Genomic DNA, 22,994 nt, shown 5'->3' with positions numbered 1-22,994 from the left:
AAAAGAGAGAGACCGCGGGTCACGGGACGCGCCCGGTCCTCTCATGTCCACCGCAGAACAGCTGTTAGTGTCATTCTACCTGTTGTGTCATTGAGGCGGAACGCGCTGCGTCAATTAGGCGCATAATATATAAAAAAAAAAAAACCCGAATAATAACGGGACTATTCGGAAATTATCCGTATCCGTATCTAACTCATTATCCGTGCTTATCCGAATGCATATTCGGATTCGGGCTCATCCCTAATTGACAGGCTTTAAAAGTTCATTGCGTCTGGCAAACAACCAACACACACTTTGATATAATTGGCAGCACAGGTTAGAACACACACCCACACACATGCATGCATGCACGCACACACACACACACACACACACACACACGCACACGGCTGTTATGGCTCTTTCAGCTTGGGATGCACGATTCAACTGAATGACTTTCGATTGACTCATGGCTACTGATTAGGACAGCAGTTTGTTTGAGAGCCTGCATGCTGAAAGCTAAATCCCAGGCTGGCCTAGGCTACTAATATTTTCCTAACTGGCGAAACAGTCACTTCAAATGAACACTGTGTGTTCAATACACCAGCGGAAATAGAGAGTTAAAACAAGCTGTATGATTTCTGATTGGGGTCAGCAGTCTGAGGCTAAATGAAGTACAAGTGCCTTTACTGTGCGATGAGTAATATAAGATTACCTCATGAGATGAATGAGTCAAGCCTTTGCATTCTAATACATTTGCATAGCATGTTGACATTTGCTGAATTGCTGTAACACGCAGTTCTGTATATGTTTGCAAACGTATGAAAATGAATAGGCTGGGGACTGGGGTTATATAGGACTGACGTGTCATGTTTTTCACTTTAAAGCCAGGCCTTCCGTGACATTTATTATATCACACTGCACCTCCTCTATAACTGTGATTAAAAGCACCACCAACTAAAGAAAACAGTCCACAGCCATTCAAGCAGCTCTGTGATGCTGCACTTAGCATTTGGGAGCATTGTTGCATGCTGATGTAAGTATTGAGCTTAAAGCATGATACTGTGCCTAATATGTTGATTTCAGCAGGTAAAACGTTCTACGAGTTCTACATGTTCTACATCTTAGTTCAGTGTAGCACGCTTATATTTGCTGATTGGCACTAAACACAAAACTGAGGCTGGTGGTCATTAACTTTGCAGGTAGAATTTCGTATGTATTGGACAACATAGATTGTGACTGATGGAGGAATCCATATAAGGTCAGGAGATCACCAGAGTTATAATAATGAATACTGCTTGCACCAAATTGACAATCCATCCAACAGACAGTTCCGTCAACACCACAAAGTTAAACCTTAAGGCGATGCTAGAATTCATGTCAAAACATCAGGTAATTCTTTATTTTGCTTCTCCATGTAGTAGGCGTTGATATATTTGAACCGATAGATGAACATTTTGACTCAGTGATGGCACCAGAGAAAAAGCTATAGGGAAAACCCAATGCATCACAATTCTACCAGTGGGGAACGTGAATAACTGAGCCAAATTCCATGGCATTCTATCCAATAATGGAGTTATTAAGCTAAAAAAAAAATAAAATGTGATCAATCAGGCAACATGGCATCATTGCCATCCACAGTGACATGTATGACAACTAAAGACTATACCTCATAGTTTGTAAAAAAAAAAAGATAGATAGATAGATAGATAGATAGATAGATAGATAGATAGATAGATATATATAGATAGATAGATAGATAGATAGATAGATAGATAGATAGATAGATAGATAGATAGATAGATAGCAGAAATTTGTAGCCATAATAGCCTATGAGTAAAAATGTTTCCCTGTATTTATTTCCATTCATTCTGCATTAGTTTTCTATGACAGAAGGGGACAGAAATTCTGCAACCTTTAGGAACAAGAAAAATAAATCATCGCTTTAAAATGTTTGCAGGTATTATTTTGATGTTCTACACCCCACTGGTTGCTTGTGCTGTTGTATTCCTCTTTTATATAGTGTTGTTTCCATCGGAACACTGCGTCATCCTCTTGCTCCTCAGTTCATCTTGTTTTACTGCCTGTTTTCAATATTGTGAAGATGTCAGTTAGTGTTGATTAAACCCAATATTGTTGAGCAATTGCTGTGCCACGGGTATAAGTAAGATTTGTTTTTGTGACTGGCCTAACAGACTAATGTTTAAAAATGCACAAGTAAATGGGGAACATAATCATGTCAAATGTCCATGTCAAATGTCTATGATTATTACAAACATTATGGGATGTTACATTTGACCTATGCAAATGGCTCAGGAAGGCTTTAGCTCATCAAATATGACACTCTAGAAAAAAACCAAATGTGTAAAATATCCTCCTTTGACATACCATTAAATTGCAATATTCTCCCGCCATCTGTCCTTTAAGGAGAGGAAGAGTATCATTAATGACAGCCAAGCTGTTTCTATGGGCTTCAGAGAGAGACTTAACACTGTGGATCTCAGCATGAAAACACTGACTGTTCCCCCTGCACTGGGATTGCTGTCAGATGTAGCGTCTAGAGTATACTCTCTTTTTTTAACTTGATCAAATGGTGGAATTTCTAACTTGAATTCTATGCAAACTACAAAAAAATCCCATCAATGCAGCACAGTTATGTTTTTAATGGGGTGATATCTGGTTCAAGTTTGTGTGCAAAGAGGTTCATTCTGTAATGCCTCTGCACTGGCTATTGGAAGAGTGAAATGGATAGGTTTACTGATGAAAGGAAGAACGTAGAGAAGAGACGAACATTTTTTTATGTGATTTTCAACCGTGCACCATGAATCAAACCCCTATTAAAACGATACAGACAATAGCCATATCACTGACAGAGGTACACACACACACACACACACACACACACACACACACACACACACACACACACACACACACACACACACACACACACACACACACACACACACACATACACACACACACACAAACAAACACCTATCTACTCGCTAATGGTAATGGACTTGGCAAACATTGAAGTCAAACTTGCAAAACATCAGAGCACTGGCCTTGGCTTGCCCCTTGGCTGAACTTATATATCTGCGTTCCATAAAAATCAAATTGGATTGGGCTGTTGGGCCTGCTTGGTATTGTATTGGGATTCCTGTCATGTGCAGTGACCCTACTGCTTGCTACCACTCGTCTGAGCCCTGCGAGTTCGCTTCTTTCTTCTTTTTTTTTATCCACTGCAAATTTACTTTGTCTGATCATTTGTTTTCCAATTACGTCCCTGTCCCTTCTAGCAGAAAATTGTCAGCTTTGGTTACGTGAACCCTGCTCTTGGGTCTGTAACCGGGGGCAATGAGTGATGTTTGGAACGCTTTCATACCCATTAAAAGATGAAGGCAGGGGTGAATTATTTTCACAAAGAGTTGATTGGGTTTTTTCCAGGGGGTTGCTCTAGGTTTTACTGAAAGTGATGTTATAGTGGAGCCACACACATATACACATTCTTATATAGTCCCCTTATTGAGGGCGCTTTTAACCTATAAGAGCAGAATGAAAAATGACTGAATAAAACTAGCAGGGGTTGAAGTTAAATAAGTGGAAGAGGCAGGCTCTTTATTTATGTGCTACTTAATCGCTATTCCACATTCGGTGGTTTTCCTCACATCCGAAGGTACAGTGTTTGACCACAGTTTAAAAGTAAATTAAAAAAACTTCACAGTATTTGTTCACGGAGGAGCACATTCACGTTGATTGCCGGAAACCTCCGCCTCCGCCACTACACTGCAATTTAGATGAGAGATGCTGAACTGAACCTCAAGGAGCAGATTACGCCCACATACTGGAGAGCATACAACGAATGAGCTTAACAATGGCAGCAAAATTGAATGGGACTTTGAGAGAGCCAGTGCGTGAGGACAAAATAGCACAGGGAAAGAAAGCAGCCGATCCAGTGTTTGGCTATGGCTTTCGCATTAGCTGTGATAAATGAGGCCGCCGACGAAAGCTGTGGAAGTCGACGCGGGACATTCCAATGATCAAGCGCTGAATAATCGGACACAATGGATTCTGGGAAGGAGAGGCAATTTGCTGCCATGGATTCAAGTAGAGGAGCATCAATTCACATATTGACCTTTTAAGAAATGCCATTAATGGATGATATCTTCAGTTCATAGCTGCCGGATGAGAAGTTTTCCACCAGGCTATTGTATGCGGTTAAATTACACCGCGGTACATTTTCCCTTCACTACAGCCTGTAGTATTTATCCAGGGTCGGGTTTCACATCAGACACTGAGTAGGCATAAAGGGCAGTTAAAAGAAGACACTAATCTAAAAACCTTGATTGATGAAACAATCTTCTTAAAGGTATATGGCTGCAACATTAGATCTGTCACTACACTCTTCAGTATGTTTCCTTTGGATAATGGACAGATGAAAATCTTCATAGCTTCACACTCAAACAAACAACTAACTAGAGCCCAAGTTCAGGGCACTCTGGTATGCACTCGTGTCTGTCACACAGTCTATTTCTGACAGCTAAGGAGAAATCCCTGTCAACTAACTGTGTCTTTTGGAAAAAAAAGACTACAGAGCCCCCGCAATGGCATTTTGATGGATAATGAAGCCTTCCTCCCTCTCTCTCTTTTGTTTGGCCTTGATGCACATCTCAATGTTGTTATCACTCTTACTCTTTGATGGGCCCAAGGAGCTTGTTGGCAATTCAGAGACATTTCAGAGGTTTAAATAACGAACAGGGCCAAGTATTTTTAAAGATAAAAAAGACCCATTGCTGTAACATAAAGAAGGACCATGAGAGCAAGAGTTTTAATGAGGTTGGGTATTGCCAAGAATATTTGTTTGACATTTTTCTCTTCATCAGAGAGATACTGTATGTTGCACATTATATATACTATAGTGCCCTCATTATGTAGCTGGAGCAAGCAGACCTTAGCTTAAAATAAAGACTCAATGGCACATCATTCTGCATACTAGCGCCTCTAAAGCTGGCTAATTAACATATTATATCCTTTTTTCAATACACATAAAAACTTGAAAATAAAACTGTGGCGAAGGCAACCAGCTGCTGGCTCATAGATATGCAGTTACTTTAAAGAATTGAGGGCGGTATCACCCATATATTTTTTTTCAAAACAGGGCAATTTAAACTGCTTTGAAAAGATCTAAGAGGGCTAATCAAACACAGAGGATATAAAATACACACCTGACAACATTAATTTGGACGTACAGGAAGCCAGTGTAAATAAAAGAGAGCTGAAGTGATGTGTAGCACTTTGCTTGGTCCTTTCACTCTTGATCTCAGACGAGCCCCCAAATATGTTACGTCCCGATACGATTAACTCCCCGATTTTCTCATTATGTTACTGTGCAGTAGATGTCACATTTGAATCTTTGTCAGCAAGATATAGTATTATGAGATGTATTCTTTCTTCCTTGGCACCAGAAAGCATTTTTTAGATTGGTACGTGTTTAACTTAAAGGGATTCCGGTACATCCAAATAATTCATTTGTCCAATGCACCATAGCTGTTGGTAATAGCTTCATGTATGTGTGTGTGTATGGTCCTCATAATTACTGACACTGACACTTTGAGGTAAGATAAGCACTGCATTCTTCAAATGTATTTTATGACATCAGTTGTCTGAAAGGGACTGTCAGCAGATTTCACTTCACAGGAAACAACATTTACAATTACAGGAAACAAACAGAAAAGGCCTGAATACTGAACATGACTGTGGAACTACGGGCTCAGCTTTTTGTCAGCTCTTTCAACAGTTTTGGGGATTTGAAAGTATTTCTCTTTCATCATAGGCACTGCAACCATAAAAGCCAAAAGAATACATTTGGAAGTAAAAAAAAAAAATCCAACTCAGGCATTCACTCCTGCAGCAACCCTCCCCCTATCTCTCTCTCTCTCTCTCTCTCTCTCTCTCTCTCTCTCTCTCTCTCTCTCTCTCTCTCTCTCTCTCTCTCTCTCTCTCTCTCTCTCTCTCTCTCTCTCTCTCTCCACATGTGTATCTCTTACTCTTAATGTTCCTGCTGTCTCCATCCAGCAGAAGTTACTTCATGTCCTTTGAAATGCTAAACTCCTGCTGAAGGCTTTTAATGTGCGCTTAGGATTCATTTGAACGGGAACAGCACCTTTTTATAGCCTGTTTTCTCCCCTGACAATGTATGCTCATATATTTTCCTTGCAGACACAGTACAGTAACACATTCAAGCATTTATATACAGTGATGGTGACACCGATGTCAGATGCTTATGTGCCGTTGGGAGTCTTGATACATTTGAGATATTATTTAAAATGTGATAAGTGAAATTCCTACCATAGCAGATAAGTGTCAGCTTCTTTTTTTAGAATATAACTTTAGTTGACCTGATTTCCAAGTTTCTATCTTTCCTTCAAGTTTCTATAACATGTTGTGTTATGCATATGTTTACCTTCCACCTGCTGGTGATTAGGTGAGCGTGGCTTACCTTGTACAATGAGGTAGACCTGTGAGGTCTTGGGCTGCTGCTTTGTCTGTATGGAGCATGTGTACGAGCCCTCGTCATACACATCCACCTACACACACACAAACACACACACACACACACACACACACACACACACACACACAAACATGATATTGTAATTTCATTTTGAATGTATGTTGAATTCCTTCAGGTTACATTATCACCCCTTTACCAATATGGTGCTTTATTATTTGTTAAATGTAAGTTATTTTAATTCTCCAAGAATGAATCGAGATACATGGAATTCTTAGACACTGAACACATCATACCGGTACATAAATTAAGTGCAAACGACTTAACTTTTCTTATTAACTTGCTTTACATGCATACATCTCGTCAAGTCAAAAAAACATTTCTAGAATGTATGACTAGACCACTTCAGAACTAAAACATACTAGTTCACCAAGCAATGAATATGCACTACACACTACAGCAATTTTTGAACATGCCTTCTCTTCTGTCTGGCACGTATAATGATTAGAATAGCTTAATACAAACATTATAATTTACGTCTACTATAATTTACGGCTTTATATTGACACATCGGGAGGAACAAAAATCAGTTCCCTCCCAAGTCTAAATGCAACCAGTAAGTCTTACCTTTTGAATACGCAGGCTGTACTCCAGCTGTCCTTTAGTGACCAGGTCTACTCTGGGGTCCAGAGACCACTTGTCCTGGCCCGCAAAGATGATGTTGGATCGATTGAGCCAGGCCACCTTGGACACTTTGTCATCAACATAACACCTGTGGGCACAACAAGAAACAAGGGATGTAAGAAGAAGGAAATAGAACAAAAAGGCTTGGTTTCTCATTAGGGGTTTCCGTGCGAGAAGCAGTGAAAAGAAAGAGTGTGCAACTTCTTTACTTCATGACATGTAATCACACTAGGAGGAAATAAATTGAGAGGGCGATAAGAGACAAGAACATAACAGACATTTTGCAAAGGTGGACTGCACTTTAGAAAAGATGGACATTTCATGAAACAATTGGAAAAGCTGGGTATATTGCAACACGGTTCAACAGGCTTGCATTTGATACTGCTGTCCGGCAACAGGTGGTTCAAAGTAAGTTCACCACCTCACACAAATCACCACTCCACTTTAGGTCTTGAAAGTAAGGCTTGAGGAGCATCTCTTCATCCCACACTCTCTCTACCCCACTCATTCTCTCTCATTGCCTCTCTTCGCCCTTCCCCTCTCTCTCTCTCTTTCTTCAGTCTCATTCTTGAAAATATGCCTCTGTGGCTCCCTCTGATAAATCTGCATCTCCTGTAACAGTAAGCCTCTTCCCGAGGGTGAGAAAGGACACCAGTATCCTCTTGTTTACTTCTTGAAGCACGCTGTCAGAAACATTCCTCCAAGCTTAGTCTGAGCTAAGACATTTCGCACAGGAGTGATGGGAGCCAAGCATCCGCCTTATGTATAAATCTAAATTTGAGAAGACGTCGGAATCAATAAGAATGGATATCAGCCGTAATGTCAACCGACAGTAGACGCGGCTCACATGCAAATTCCTGGGAGATCTCCTGAGCCTTGGCAGTTGCACACTGCTTTGGAGTGGGAAGGGCTACAAGAGAGTGGTTTAGTCTGTGGCGGGTGACCCCTTGGTGATGCACAGAAATGTCAGTGCAGTCAGCCTTGCCTGTCAAACAGTGGGAGCTGGATGTCAGATTTGTTGAAAACCTTGTACTCGCAGCTTGAAATCCCAGTTGATGAAACCCTCTTTGTGTGAAACCAAGATAACTCCCTATATGTATTGACTGCTTTTGATATCCGCCTCATACTTCCCTCACTCTGGAGTGAACAAGCGTTTTTACCATTTATTTCAAATAGCTTCAATTATTCAAATTACTAGACTTCAAAAACCTAATCAGACCTTCACACATTTTATTTTAGCACTATTGATGGACACTTTGTTTCTAAATATTGAACTATGGATTCTGTCTATCCAGAGGAAACATCTGGGGCACTGTGTGGAGCCTCACATAATTCTAATGTAATAATAGAAAGAATGTAGACATTTCAAAACGCAAATTTAGTTTGATTTTTATCAGTATTTTTTACAGTTTCATCCCAACTGCAATACACTTTCTGAACTCTGAGGATTAAGCGTGGCCCTTATGTAGTGTGTATGTCTGTATGTACATCTGTGTTATATGTTTTGTAAGTTGGAACCTGTACCAAGCTGTACTGATAACAAATTCCACCAGCCTGGCTGTGTGGTCATTAAAAAGAATCAATCAATCAATAAATCTTCTGCAAATCCCCCACAGATAATGGGCTCTTGCAATTCATTTCTTCAAGTCCCATGTTGAAACCTTGTAGCTTTTTTATTCAAGTCAAGACCTCTCTGCGTTCAAAGATGCAAAAACATCATTTAGAATGCATTTGGAAATGCACTGCATTGAGAACGAAACACCAAACGATTCCTTGAATTGTATGTGTTAATTGTATACACTGTAGCTTTGACACAGGCATATGCAGAACATAGAATAATAGAGCCTGTGCTGTGACATTGATGTCTGTGAGTGTGAACACACATCGGCTTTTGAGACGTGAAGTGTCTGTCTTCGTTCTACACCTGTTCATTTTTGATTGAGTGATTATATCAAATCTACTGTTAAGAAGTGCTCATTTGTTTGCTTTTTGCCTCCAAGCAGACAGCTGGTATATTTATATGTGATCAAATGCGCAATTCTCTTTGTCAGGAGCAATCTATACACAATGTAAAGATAATGTCAGATTCTCCATGATTATAAACCTGCGATGGCTTTGGTTTTGAATGAGATTTTTTTTTTTTAAGGAAATTGCTCAATGTCCTCAAGCTGTGATTGACCATACGAAAACAAGTGACAATGCTCCATGTTAGTGAGAGACACAGTCACACGGTGGCAAGTTAAAAAAAAACATTTTAAGTGCTTTTTCAGTGAAGCAATAAACTGCCCAGGACTGACTGACTGAGTGTTGTTTTTTTCGTTTTTTCGACCTGCTTCCTCACCGCTGTTACCAGCCGTCCCCTACCGTGAGCAGGAGGGGAGGGAAAATAAGCAAAGCAGCGAAGTGAAAGACGAGAAGGGAGGAGACGAGGAAAGAATCACAACTATAGTCCCTGTTAGTTGTCTCTTTTTACAACCTTATATTAAACAGTATGATATTACTGCCTGAACTGTGATAACGTGATCAATGTATACAACAACTGTCTATTGTACATACATTACACAAGATAGGCAACTAATTTTTTTTTACCAAACAATACAACATTATATCCAATAACTGAATGATAAATATTTAGTTTTCTTGTAGAATACAATCATGCTCTGGTTATAAACAATTTTCTTTTTTAATGTTTTAAAAAAAGATAAGTTTTTAAGTAGTTTATTTTATATACTTATTTTGGTGTACTAAAGTGCTTTGCGGGGGTTTTATTTTGAAAAAAACTCCACTACAGGATATGTAACAAATGAACAAAAAAAGGTCCTCAAATCTGTCTGGGCTGCAATTACAATCTCCAATTTTACTGAGTGAACAGACACTATTGTTGAATGACATACTGCTGTGACAAGCTCTTGATTCCTGCTATGTGGAGATTTTAGGTTCTCTTTTGGGTTTTCTGAAACAGCCTGTCTGATGCCCTGTGATTGTTAGAAACACATGATTGTAACTCAAGGCAATTGTATCCGCACATTTATCATGCAGTTAAATAATTAATGATGAAGGCTTCAAACTACTCAAGATGAATTGAGAGGAAACTTGTGTGGGAGGTAGATAATTGAAAGGGGCCAACATAAAATAAAAATGTAAATAGAATTCAGCAAATAAAAATAAAGCAAACCCACATTTTATACAACATACAGCGACAATAGAAGGAGCTTTGAAGATTATATACACACGTTTGTGAAACTGAAATTTTCCATAGCTGTCAAAAATGTTCAGTATTTTAATTAAATATGGTGTCTCTGCTTTATGAATATATGATTTTTATAATAATAATTCCTGGAAAATGAAATGTAACTAGGTCTATTATGTAACATAACATATAGCAGACAATATCAACGGCATTACAGGCAGTACGGGGATGCTAACAATTGCTACAGCTGAGGTTGACGGGAATGCCATTAGTAATGCCAGATTACTGTTCATAAACCAAAACGTTTTGGCCATATGAAGTTGTTGAAATGATGTTGCTCGATGCAAAGTTAAAGGAGAAGTAAGTGATATGTTTTTGTTAATATACATGTGACATCACTCTATATTCATACAGCTGATACATTTTGAGTATCCTGCTCGTTTTCATCCAATCAGGAGACAGAGCACTATAAGGAGGCGGGTCTCTATGCCTGTGAACGATGACTCGCTGCTCTCCATCGTGGCACTTTGTGACAAAGAGGCTGCGCCTTCATGTGGTGGTGACGTAGGGACGAGGGAGGGGACTGCCAACTGCAGTCACTCACAGGAAGTTAGCTAAAAGGACCATATTACCATCTTCTCCTTTATTGGATCTACAAACATTTTTAACATATTATCTATTAAGAGGACTACACAGTTCACTAAAAAAAACAGATATCAATCTCTGAGTGGCCCTAGTACAGAAGACAAATCACCAAAGTTATAAGGATCCAGCCTCCAGGCACAACACATAGTAAGCCAACTCATCTAGACTTGGAACCACCTGAAGAACAACAACAACAGCAACTGATTTGGTGTGGGCGAACCGTGGTCAAATAACATCAAAATACAACTCTAAAAGGGCACTTCTACAGTTAATCTTCTGCCAGAGAAAGGCACTTTAAAAAGGTTTTTACCAAAACAGCTTTCCAATGGTTCTGTGATTGCTGACAAGAACTCCGTGGCAAGATTGGTGTTGTGGCCGATTATGCTCACAGGCCAGTGCAGAGTTTGCGATGTGTGTTGCTTTGACGTGCGTTCCATTTACTGACTCTCCAATTACTAGTAAAAACCCAATGTAATTATACAGTATGTAGGGAGGGAAACTTGCACAAGGGTTCATTTATCAAAAATAGCTAAATACAAACCTGGTGATCCAAAAACCTACAACTGGTCCAGTACCGAGTACGGAGATGTCCAATAATTTCACCTTTGGCCATACTAGTTTTCACAACATTTAATAAGACACATTCAAAAACTAATATCTTCAAACACCTCACAAACGTCTCTTATCTACATAACACCACGCTGTTACGTCACCTTATGTACCCATGAACACCACCACAGTCGCAAAAGAAAATAATATAACTACATTAACTGACTAATGACAAACTACAACACATATTAATTATGCCAACACCTTTCTATATGAGACCATAAGCTAAATATGATTAAGAAGGCACCATTTGGAGTGTGCCAATGATTACCTCTGTGTAAGTATAGCCAAGCTATTTTAATTGGGAATTGCACACATACAGTAGTAAATACATATGAGTCAGGCTCCTTCAAAGCTTTGAGCGAATTCACTCAGGTGACGGTGGGACTACAAATGGTCCAAACGTTCCCTGATTGAATTACCTCCTTTCACTTTGAGGTCACCATATGCTGCTCCATATGGATCAAAGAAATAGGTATAAATGAATAAACGACAGATGCCTCCCCCCCACGTACCCCACACCCACACAATCAGTGCCATATTCAGCCGCTGCTCCAGACGTTCTCATCTTCCCCAGCCCCATCTCTTTTAACTCTCATCTGTTTGCACCTCTGCCCCCACAACCACACCTCCTCCTCCTCTACCTCTTTTCTTCTCACTCTCCTCACTCTCTCCCCTGCCTCTCATGCCAGACATCCCTTACTTTTTCTCTCTGTGTTAGATGTTCTTCCCTTCCCCTCTCATCTCTCCATCAGCACTCTGGAAAGAAGTGTACGGAACGGAATAGAAACCAAAAGGTATAGCGTATATTCATTGATGTACGTTACACACAGATCAAGTTTCCCTGCTACCTCCTGCCCTCCGATTTGTCTCCCGCTCTCCCCCCCAACAACCCCTTCCCTTGGCTTGGTGTAAGGGAGCCATTTCCTGTTCCCACTAATGAGCTATACTGCACCGTGAAACAGGGAACTTCCAATCGTTGTCAGGAGTGCTGCTTGTCTGCTTGCAACTATTGCTTCCTTTTTGCCGAGTATACCCTGTCAAGGCAAGGATAGGTTTTTTTTCAGGGGATTTGCTTGAGCCAGAATTGAAAATAAGAGCTGGACTGTCTACCGTTGGCCTGATCTGAGGCGCATTCAACAAGTTAGCTCGAAGGGGAACACGATTTTGATTGCAATAGCGAGCCGCGGTGGAACGATTTGTAATGAAAAAATCCATCCAGTTAACTGGCCGCAGCCCCTCACAAATGATGCAGTATATCTAAGCCGTGTTACTTAGCCAGGGTGACTTTATGTACTTGAATATGTGGCAAAATATAAATCTAGAAATCTGCCCTCTTAAAGGTGCAGTGTAAAATATGACATCATCAAGAAAGTTCTACAAAGTTCTAGAATGCAACACTCCCTGGGTAACCCCAACCCTTTCGAATAATAACATAAGCTACAGTGGCCTTCAAGGACAAGAACAATTCTAAATGTTAAACAATGCACCTGATGACATTCCAACTATGACACTTTCAAGATGGCGGCACTAGGCCTTGGTCCAAAATATGCATAAATATGGACATATATGAGACCCTTTCTAAGGGAAAAAATAATAATTAAAAAATGACATGTAGGGGAGAACGGGGGAATCTGAGGCATCGGGTAATGTGAGCCACCCCCTGTATCTAGGCAACGGAAAACATTTGTGGTCGTGTGAGATATATGTTTTCAAGCCCCTCTCATTTCCCCATGGCCATGAAAGAGAGGACCTCATGGTGCTGTGGTAAGCATGTTTTTTTCACCAAAATAGGTATTTTGCATGTAAAAGTAAATTTTCTTGCTGTCAACTTAATCAACTGTTGTGTCAAAGCAAATGTATTCACGTAGAAAAACATTTATCATACGTGTTGATGAACTACCAACATATGAAACCATGTGATGCTGATAACTGAAGATTAGCCTGAAATGCTAAGAGAGGTAGTGTTTTCTCAAATTGTGGTGGGGGAAAGTGAGCCAAATGCTGTGGGGGAAAGTGAGCCACTGTCTCACTTTCCCCCACCATGAGGCACAAGTTAAGTTTAGTCTTAAACATGTTTTAATGTAATATTACATGACACATGTTTTATTTTAATGTCATACACATTGTAGAAAAGCCATCATGCCAAGGAAATACACCAGGAAGACGACCTGGGGCAACCACACGGAAAGAGCACCTTCTCATCTTTCCCTATAACCTTCAGGGCTAGAATGTAGAGTAGGCCTAGTTGTAGAGTACAGGCTGATGTTATAATCCAGTTGGGTCTTCTCCTGTGTTCTGAGTCCCAGGCTGTTCTCGCTGGTTATGATTTTCCTATGCTTTGACCCCCAGACACTAGCTGGCTCAAAGGGTCCTGTGTTCTGACCCCAGACTGTGTTCTAATCTAACTGGTTCTATCTTTCATTTGAATCTTATTAAAACCTTTTGAATTATAATATGTTGTATTTGATTTTGTTCAGAGTTACTTTCAAGTGTTTAGAAAATTTGCTTTGCTTAATTGACCAAACCCCATCATGCTTTTACTAGTCCGACATTAGTTCTGGAATGTGTGGCTAGCTTTCAGGATTCTTACTGTTACAATATGTGTTGTTATGGTAGTTTCAGAGTGGAAAAGGTAAGTGGATCAGTTTACCACACAGCTGGGGTAAAGTGAGCCACATGACAACTTTTTTTAAAACAATCATATTTCCACTGCCCCTTGTCTTGAAAAAATTCTGCTAATGCCCATTTCTAGGAAACATCCTGAATTAATGGGAAATGTGTAAATTTGAGTGACAAATCATTTTAGCTCGCTTTGAGGGGAGCAAATGTAAAAAGTGGCTCAGATTACCCCGTTCTCCCCTACTTATGGATATTATAATTACTTTCTACAAAATCTGCTAGGAAATACAACCCAAAATTCTACACACTGCAGGTTTAAATCACGACAGCATATCCGTGTTCACAACCCTTCTGCACAATCCTCGCCAAGCCCCCGTAATCCTCTGCAGAATACATAGTCCCTGCTTACATTAAAACAAGCTCGTAAACGCAGGCAAATATTTGCTGCTGCTTGTAAACAAAGAGCCTTGTTAAATGCACCTTTTTCCACACGCTTTATTTTGCATCTGATTTTTTACAAAGAGGCGTCACTGTTTACCAGGTCCCTTTAGAGGACGTGGCCTGGTTTATGAGGAGGTCTGCTTTATGATGGATGCCTAGGTTGCTGTCCTGCACTGTTTTTACCCTGAGCTTTTTCTTTTTTTTCTTTTTTGATGGATGCTCTGCAGTGCTTTATTATACTCTCCTTTTTTTCTCTTCTTTGCCCGTGCGCTGTGCTGTGCCAATATGCACTGGCCAATAGGCTATGGCTGACAGGGGACTGTGTGGGCTGACAGATGCCTGGGCCAGGGCTGCTGAGCTGGGCTAGTGTTGACAGGAGGGCTGGGCGGGATGGATCCCCGCTCCAGGGCTAGCCGTGGGGGAGGACCAAAGAGCAGGGCTGAAACCAGGGAGTGAGACTGTAATGAGAGCAACGATGTGCCAAGACTGACAGAGCAGGGCCCTCCCGCTCGCTACCCCTGCAATCCCCGTCAATACCCAGTTCCTCCATCTCCTCATCTCCCCCTACTCTTTTATCTCCCTTTTTGTTGCCTTTCTGACACCTCTCACCCCTTTAACAAAATACTTTTTTTCATCCTGCGTTTCTCTTTGTAGTGTTGCCTGTCCTGTTCTGCCATCCTCCCTATTCATTTTCCTTCCCTTTTATCCTCTTCCTGACTGAGCATCTTGTGTCACTAAGGTAGCTGTGTGTCTGCATATACTCGTCCGGATGTCTGGTTTGTGTTGCGGCAAATACACAAGTACCCAACCCGCCATACACAGAGAATCTGAAATATTTTCCCCGAATAAAAGTCAAAAAACTTGTTTCAGAAATCCATAAAAATATCTAAGGCCCAACCTCTGTTTGAGCGAAGTCTGGCCTACCCCAGCCAGGTGGAGAGATAGGTGAAGCCAAGGTCTGCCTAGTGGTATAAGTTTGGTGTCTTTTCTTGTCTGTATGCATGGTGGCAGAGGGCACAACATAAAGAGGGTGGGGAAGAAAGAGATGAAGAGAGAGAAAGAAAAGCCGTGCCACTGAAGTAAAAGCGCCACCGAGAAAAGAGTGAGGGGGAAATGTAAGCCATGGGATAGAAGTAGAAAGCTAAAGCTGCATACTAAATCAAAGACAGGTCATTCTTTTATATCCCTCAAAGCAGTTTCTTGCCCCAGATAACTCTCATGGTAGCAGGTTAAATGTATTTCTGGTAAGGTCTAAGTTAAATCCCAGAGGACCGGGCTTAGCAGAACAAAGCTTTCATTGAAATACATGGTGAAATGCTGTCTCGCTATATTAAAATTAATCTTTCTTTTTTCAGATTTGACAAAAAAAAGGTTAACTTGAGCAAAATGTCTCCATTAGAAAGTGCCATTGACATTCTTGTTACAATAATGTGAGTTCACAGATACTGTAATGTTAACCCAGGCATACCACTTTCAATAGGAATGCAGTTCACCTGTGCGTGCGTGTGTGTCAAGGTGTGGGTTGTGTTAAATTGAAAATTGGTAGGTGAAATATATGCCATGTCCTTGTTAATTGGTTTTGACACCATCGGCAAACAGGTCATATTAATTATTGTAATTTCAAAAGTCAGGTGCAAAGTACACAAAGCTTGTATGCTAAATTTTCCTCTGTCTGTCTAATGGACCGTTTGAAGAGAGCAATGATGAGGGTGATAAGCCGCAGGTAATAAACTGTTTCCTTTCATTATGCAAGTTCAAACAAAGCTGTTATCGACAGGAAGAGCCCCATCATGTGGGCCCTGAACACACCACAGATGTGTGTCTTCAAGTGGTCCAATGTTCCTCTGCCTCTGTCTTTCTATAGCTAATTCCTCGTTTCCACTGAGCAGCACAGTTCGGTTTGGCACCTTAGATCTGGCTTGTGTTTCCACTGCTAACAGCACTTACTGTACAAGGAAGAGGATCATAGGCCAAAATGTAGCTGTTTTTAACCCAATGACTTTATCAAGACCTGCCATCACTCACTTTATTAACTTCAGTCAGTGCACCTATCATATCCTCCACACAACCCTGGACCCAGTGCCTGTAGGGAAATCCCCCAGTGATATAAAAGCATCAGAGGGCTTGCAGTAACCTTTGCTGCTCAGATGATTTATCCACTTTGCTTGGAGGACCCCCAGACAGCCACAAATCCTCATATAATTCTCCCATCTTGAAGCCCCTCCATCTCGGTTGGCATGCATCAGTGCTCAGAGCAAGCCATTAATCGGGGCAGGAATGATTGTTTTGAGACTTGGCCAGTCTCCCCCCCCGCAGCCCCCCCCCCCTTTCTAGGCCTAGAGGGAGGGGAAATTACTAATCATAAAACGGTTACAAACAACTCAAGAATTCGCAGGTCCGTCTGTCTCGAAAATGCTTGGCACAGGTGCGATTTCACCTCCAAGGCTTTTTGCAAGTGCAAAGGCAGTTATATTTCTGTGGCTGGGTCGTGCTTTTCAAAGTTTTTAAAGCCGTTCCAGAATAGATGCCGCTGTGCTCGGTCTGTGCCGTGAAGTGAAAGATTTGTATCTCTGATTGGATTTGAATCTCTCTGCTGCAACATGGCGGGGCCAATGATAGTCGAGGGCAAAGACAGAACATGCACCTATAGTGGAAGACTATGCTGATCAGAGTGCATACTGTACATGTACATGACAGCAGTGTTGGCAGCCTGGCAGGTCTGCTGTCACTCTGCGTTCACTTTGACACATTCGTCCTTATTTTAGAGTCAAAGTGACAACTCCTCCATAGTTTTCCCCTTCACCCCCCTGCTGTGTTGTATTTTAAAGCAGGGTTGGAGTATGGGGGAGAAATGCCCGGTTGTAAGGAGCCCGTGACAGATGGTACCTCATTGAGACATAGACAGGAGGATCCATGGCAAGGCGGGATGCTGCTATTAAATCTCTGGAGATGTACTGTGCTTCCTCCCTCTGTCATATCCTCCCTTGTTTTGTATCAAACTTGTTCCCCTGCCCTCACTGTTTGCTCTTTTGTACCTTTTTTTTCCGTTGCCTGACATAAAGCCTGTGATTCTATACCTATCCCTTTCACATTCTTTACTCATCCTCCTTTTCCTATTATTACTCCCCCATTCAACTGTGCATTTACGGTACATTTTAGAAAGACCAGTAAGTATAAATAATGACCATAAAAACATGCTAAGGATGGCCAACAACATTTCTTCTGACCCTAACCACGTTCTGAACTCAGAGTTTAGTCTGTTACCCTTCAAACCAGAGATGGGTTCCAAAATTGAAATAGGTTAGACTGAAGCAATCTTTTGTATACCAGTCGGTCCTTAAATTTAATACAGCATTTGTTCCCCCAGGTCAAATGCACGCTGATAGACCTTGAATGTTGTCTTCTGTTGTTGAATGTATGTATTTTTGGGCTCTGTCTATGCCTTGATTCATGTCTTTTTTGTGAAGTTGTAAATTGAATTAAAGTTGCATCGTATCGTATCGAAATGTTACCCCAGCCGTTTTCATTCCATTACATCCCGATATCTAGGTATCTGTGTCTGCGCCTGTGAATCTGAGCTATTCTTGTGTTGAAAAAACAGTGTTTTGGAAGAGTAAAATAGATGTTTGTGCTAATGCAACCCACATGGCCCACTTTACGGCTTGCAAATTATACTCATCATTCCACAACTAATGGCCGCGGAGTGTCGACCTCAACCACTCACTACCTTTTACCCCTGTGTTCCCTGCTCCACACACAACCTGCACTTATGATCACAAGATGTCACATAGGGGCCTTGTCTCCGAGTGTGACACCGTATAAAATACTACATCATTTCTCAACTCTCCAATGTTCACTTCTTATGCGATCCATCACTGTGTTCTGCTTTGGTGCATTAAGGGCAAAGGAAAAAGAAACGAGGTGAATCAGTTGATGATGCAGTGGCACTGAAGGAGAGCAGCAGAGGCAAGAGCGGGAGGGGGGGAAAAAAGCTCTTATAAGTGCTAAAATACTTCAGACCTGGCTGCCTCTATTTAAGCTGTGAAATGAAATGCTGCATCATAAATTCTGTCTGAAATGAAATAGGCTTATTTGAATTTGTTGGCCCAGCACACTATTTATGTTCCCTGGGTATAAGCTTCTGATAATGTACAACGATGGACTACCGAGGCCTGCACTGCATCTCAACAACAACAAAGACTCCACTCATATAAGTAAGCCCATTAAATCAAACAAATATAAGCCAAGAGTTAAAAATAAATATATATTAATTCTTACCCATAGTCCTATCTCAAAGGTAGGCTTTTGAAATTATGTTAGGAATCAGAGCTTGGGGCATGGGTCGTTTCATCATAATTTCCTATGTTAGAATTGGCTGTTATAGCCTCTTGCCAAGCTAATCAGCACATCTCCCTTGTGGGCTAACTTTCAAAAAAGCTCAGCCTTATTAAGCGGGTTGCGAGGCATGCCGTTTCATGCTGCATCTACAATGTGCAGCATTAAGTCTTGTGGTTGGACTCAAAAGGTTAGCCAGCTGTGGTATAAGGGGACATCATATCAAATACATGACTGACAGTTGTCATATCAGATGAGAAGGTCAAAAAGGGTCCTCTGTGATTTGTTGCCAGGGATGGAATATCTAATTCACGTGCCAAAGCTGACATATTATCCATATTTATGTGAAATCTTATAGGCAATTGGGTAAGCTGCCTATATCATTTAAATGCATATTTCTGAGCCTTCGCTAATGCCTTGGGGGAATAGAGGACTTTGAAAAGGGTGGGCTTTACTACGCTTTTCTCTCACATGCCAGAGGTTAAAATTCCCAGTCAGTCAGTTGAATTATTTAATATTCTGCTTTGCTACACCACCCTCTTACACAAAGTCACCTTAGGCCATGCCCATTGGCCTGGCATCACAGTGATTACAAAAATACTGTTAGGTCACTTACTTAGGTCAAAACCCCTGAATACTTGGCTTCAAAAATTAAGTAGATCAATACATATAGCATATTATACAGTATGACTGAATTGAAAAAGGAAAAGTAATACCAGGAAGTGTTTATCAAGGGATAAATGCTTATGATTAAATAAAAAGGTGTGACAATGACCTAACAACCCACATATTAAGAAATAACTGTTAAGATATCTTACTAACACACTTATGTATACATTGCTGAGTATATTGCTGTCTGGAAGAAGTTAAATGCTCTCATAGTTATATAATACACATTCTATCCAAGCCACAGGGTACAACTATGATTATGTAAATTCAATCTTTTGTCTGCTTTCTGAATAGAGATTGTCAACATGATCTCTAATGACTCCAGCTTCCACATAGAAAACACAGCCACCTATCGTTGTTTGCGTATTTGGTTTGGTTTCTTTCACACAAAATAGATTGGAAGATGAGAAGACCAAAATCTCCCGTTGTTCGACTACAGCATCAAGTGACGGTGTAGCCATGGCAACAACAGAACATGTCACAATCCCATCACAGGGAACTATTGTATTATTATTATTATTTTCCCTTACCACTGGGTATGAACATAATTGGAACCTTAACAACGCCATTTCAGGGCTGTAGTACAACATGAACTCAGCACGAATCCCACCGCTATTAGATAGGTCTTTCATAGCACTTAGCACCAAGGATAACTCCCCGCTTCAAGTGCTCCCCTGAGCCCCGCACGAGGCTAAGCAGTGTTAACAACCACTGCTTGGCCAACACCGAGCTCAAGTTTAAAAGGGTTTTGACTCTGTCAGTTGTGAGTGATTTTCTCAAAATGATCTTTAATTACTCGCTATACGCCGGGTCGGAATGGGTGTGCAGATCAAAGGGTGAGCAAACCGTGAGCCTAATGTACTTTGACGTGTTAGATGTTGATCTCAGTATCCACAGTGCATGGACAGGTTTTTTTCTTCTTTCACAACAGGGAAGCCTGTTACAGTAAGTACAGGCTTTTAAGAACGCAATCTCATCTAGATAAGATTGCACAGTGATAATAACGTGTAAACCTATTGATTCATTGATTGATTCATTAAGCTATTCTTGTAGCAAGGCACAGCCCCAGAAGTGCCATTAGGTTTCTGCTGTAATTGTCTTTTGCCAAAGAAAAATAATATTTTAAGATTATCATTTAGACCCAGTCGGGACTCATAAATTAATGCACATACATCGTCATTCGATCTTCGACCTAAATTACCATATAATTGCACCAGAGAGCCCTGAGGGATAAATAAATAAGAGAAGCTTGTCTTTAGTATCTATCTATCTATCTATCTATCTATCTATCTATCTATCTATCTATCTATCTATCTATCTATCTATCTATCTATCTATCTATCTATCTATCTATCTATCTATCTATCTATCTATCTATCTATCTATCCATCTATCCATCCATCCATCCATCCATCCATCCATCCATCCATCCATCCATCCATCCATCCATCCATCCATCCATCCATCCATCCATCCATCCATCCATCCATCTCTATAATGTACCTGATACTGCAATAACTGACATTTCACATTTCATTTAACATTAGTACTCTAACTTGCATACATTTACCTAATGGTCATACTTGATGTATAATAATTAGCATTTGGGCTGCACAATTTTGTGCTGCTCATTTAAAAGCATGAATAGTACAAGTATGTCAAGACCCTGCTTTTCAACACTTCCAATTAATGATTAAATGTATTCCCCTGAATGCCACAATTGTCGCCTTTTGTCAAAACTTAAAAAGTTTCAAAGACAAAAGGAGGGCAGGATTATAAAAGAGAAGGAGAACAATGAAAGATTTAGAACTTGAACAATAAACTGTGGTCTAGGATAAAAGGATCTGCGCTTTCAAGCCCTGTCATGTGTGGCAGCACATGTGCCTCCACCACTCAGAAAGGGCCTCATCTGCACACTGTGAGATAGGCACAAAGTAGAATGAAGATTCTGGCTAATGATCCAGCAATGCGTTATTATCATAACAGCCCGGGAACCCTTTACTCTGAGACGGCATAAACACAGACACTCTAGCAGATTCCCTTTTAATTGCTTTTGTGTTTTTCTTCTCATCACTGTGTGTGTGTGTGTGTGTGTGTGTGTGTGTGTGTGTGTGTATGGGGGAGGGGAGGGTTGGTAAGGCAAAGGGGAGAGTTTGTCTTGTTCTTCAAAACAACTATTCCCGCATATATTCCTAAGCAACCGTGACGGGGCAAAGGGATGCGCGGGAGCAGGACGGGGGGAATGGGATGGCAGAAACATTTGTGTTTCTAAACTTAAAATCCTTACTACCTTTGCCTTCTTCTTCCATTATCTATGAGAGAGACAGGGAGAGGCAGCTTGAAGCCCATAATCGCACTGAAATACTCCCACTAGACACTAGAAAATAAACAAGCAGTAGACTGTAAATTCATCACAGTGGCAGTTTAATAACAAATGAAACTATGCCATTGTTGTAAAAACTGCGACTGTGTGCGAGGGAGGAAATTAGCCTCTGGCACAAACAAGGATTAGGAGGGTCTTGGAACGTTAAAACAAAATGCCACACACTGTTTCTCCTCTCTGATAATATACTTCTCAATGCAACAGCGCTGCGTTTAGAAATCGCCAATACATTCAATGAGGAGTTGTTGCCGATGCTCGGTTATTGCCGCGGGCATGGTTCCCCGAAACCTGTAAACAAGGTTGAATAGGCTCTTAAAAAGAGCAGGCCAGTTGTTTCATACGTCTTGGTTACTCACAATCGTATTCCCGCTGACTGTTATACAAAAGATCAATGCATTATTTTCCAAGCAGTCATTGGGCCCCTTTCATTTTAGTATATACTTCTAACTTGCTTGATGTATAATCGCATGTATTGGATATCGTATTGTTTGTATGTTTTGTTTTGTTGTCTGTACCCTTTTAAAATGGAATTAGGAGCCTTTCTGAGAGCTGTTGAAAGATGGCTGCAGCAACCATAAAGCAGGCATATACAATATTTTAATGTTTAGTCAGTGACAATCTAAAAAATATTATAACAATTTAAAATGTGGCTATACAGAACAGCCTAGGCTCTGTGAATGGTCATGTTGCTATTAACGGTGGGCCCCCTTTGTTCGCATCAGTTTACAGAGACTAGGCTGTGTATTAAAACCAGTTTTTTTTCAAGCACACACACAGGGCAGTCAGGTAGCGGACAGTTTGAGACTATAGCTGATGGACAAAGTGGAGAATCTAGCAGCCCGAGAGCCTAATGTTTTCTTCAGGAGTCAATAAAGACCATAAAACAGAGAAAAACAAAAGTGTGGCTAATGGACCATTTGTCA

The 22,994-nt window shown here is 40.7% G+C and overlaps 1 protein-coding gene across 2 annotated transcripts in view; it reads right to left on the bottom strand.

Annotated features, from left to right (window-relative positions):
• The window catches only part of lsamp (limbic system associated membrane protein), a 226,158-nt gene that overhangs the window by 69,507 nt on the left and 133,657 nt on the right, over nucleotides 1–22,994 (bottom strand). For both annotated transcript variants that reach the window (XM_080025179.1, XM_080025180.1), the window contains exons 2-3: nucleotides 7,121–7,265; nucleotides 6,482–6,569 (exon numbers count right to left, since the gene is read on the bottom strand). In XM_080025179.1, the coding sequence (XP_079881305.1) occupies nucleotides 6,482–6,569; nucleotides 7,121–7,265 (233 nt within the window). The remainder of the gene's footprint in view (nucleotides 1–6,481; nucleotides 6,570–7,120; nucleotides 7,266–22,994) is intronic.

The sequence above is a fragment of the Ammodytes marinus genome (assembly GCF_949987685.1).
Source record: "Ammodytes marinus genome assembly, chromosome: 3".
Classification (NCBI taxonomy): Eukaryota; Metazoa; Chordata; class Actinopteri; order Uranoscopiformes; family Ammodytidae; genus Ammodytes; species Ammodytes marinus.
The sequence above is the reverse complement of the archived record's forward strand: the minus strand, read 5'-3'. Positions and strand labels throughout refer to the sequence as shown.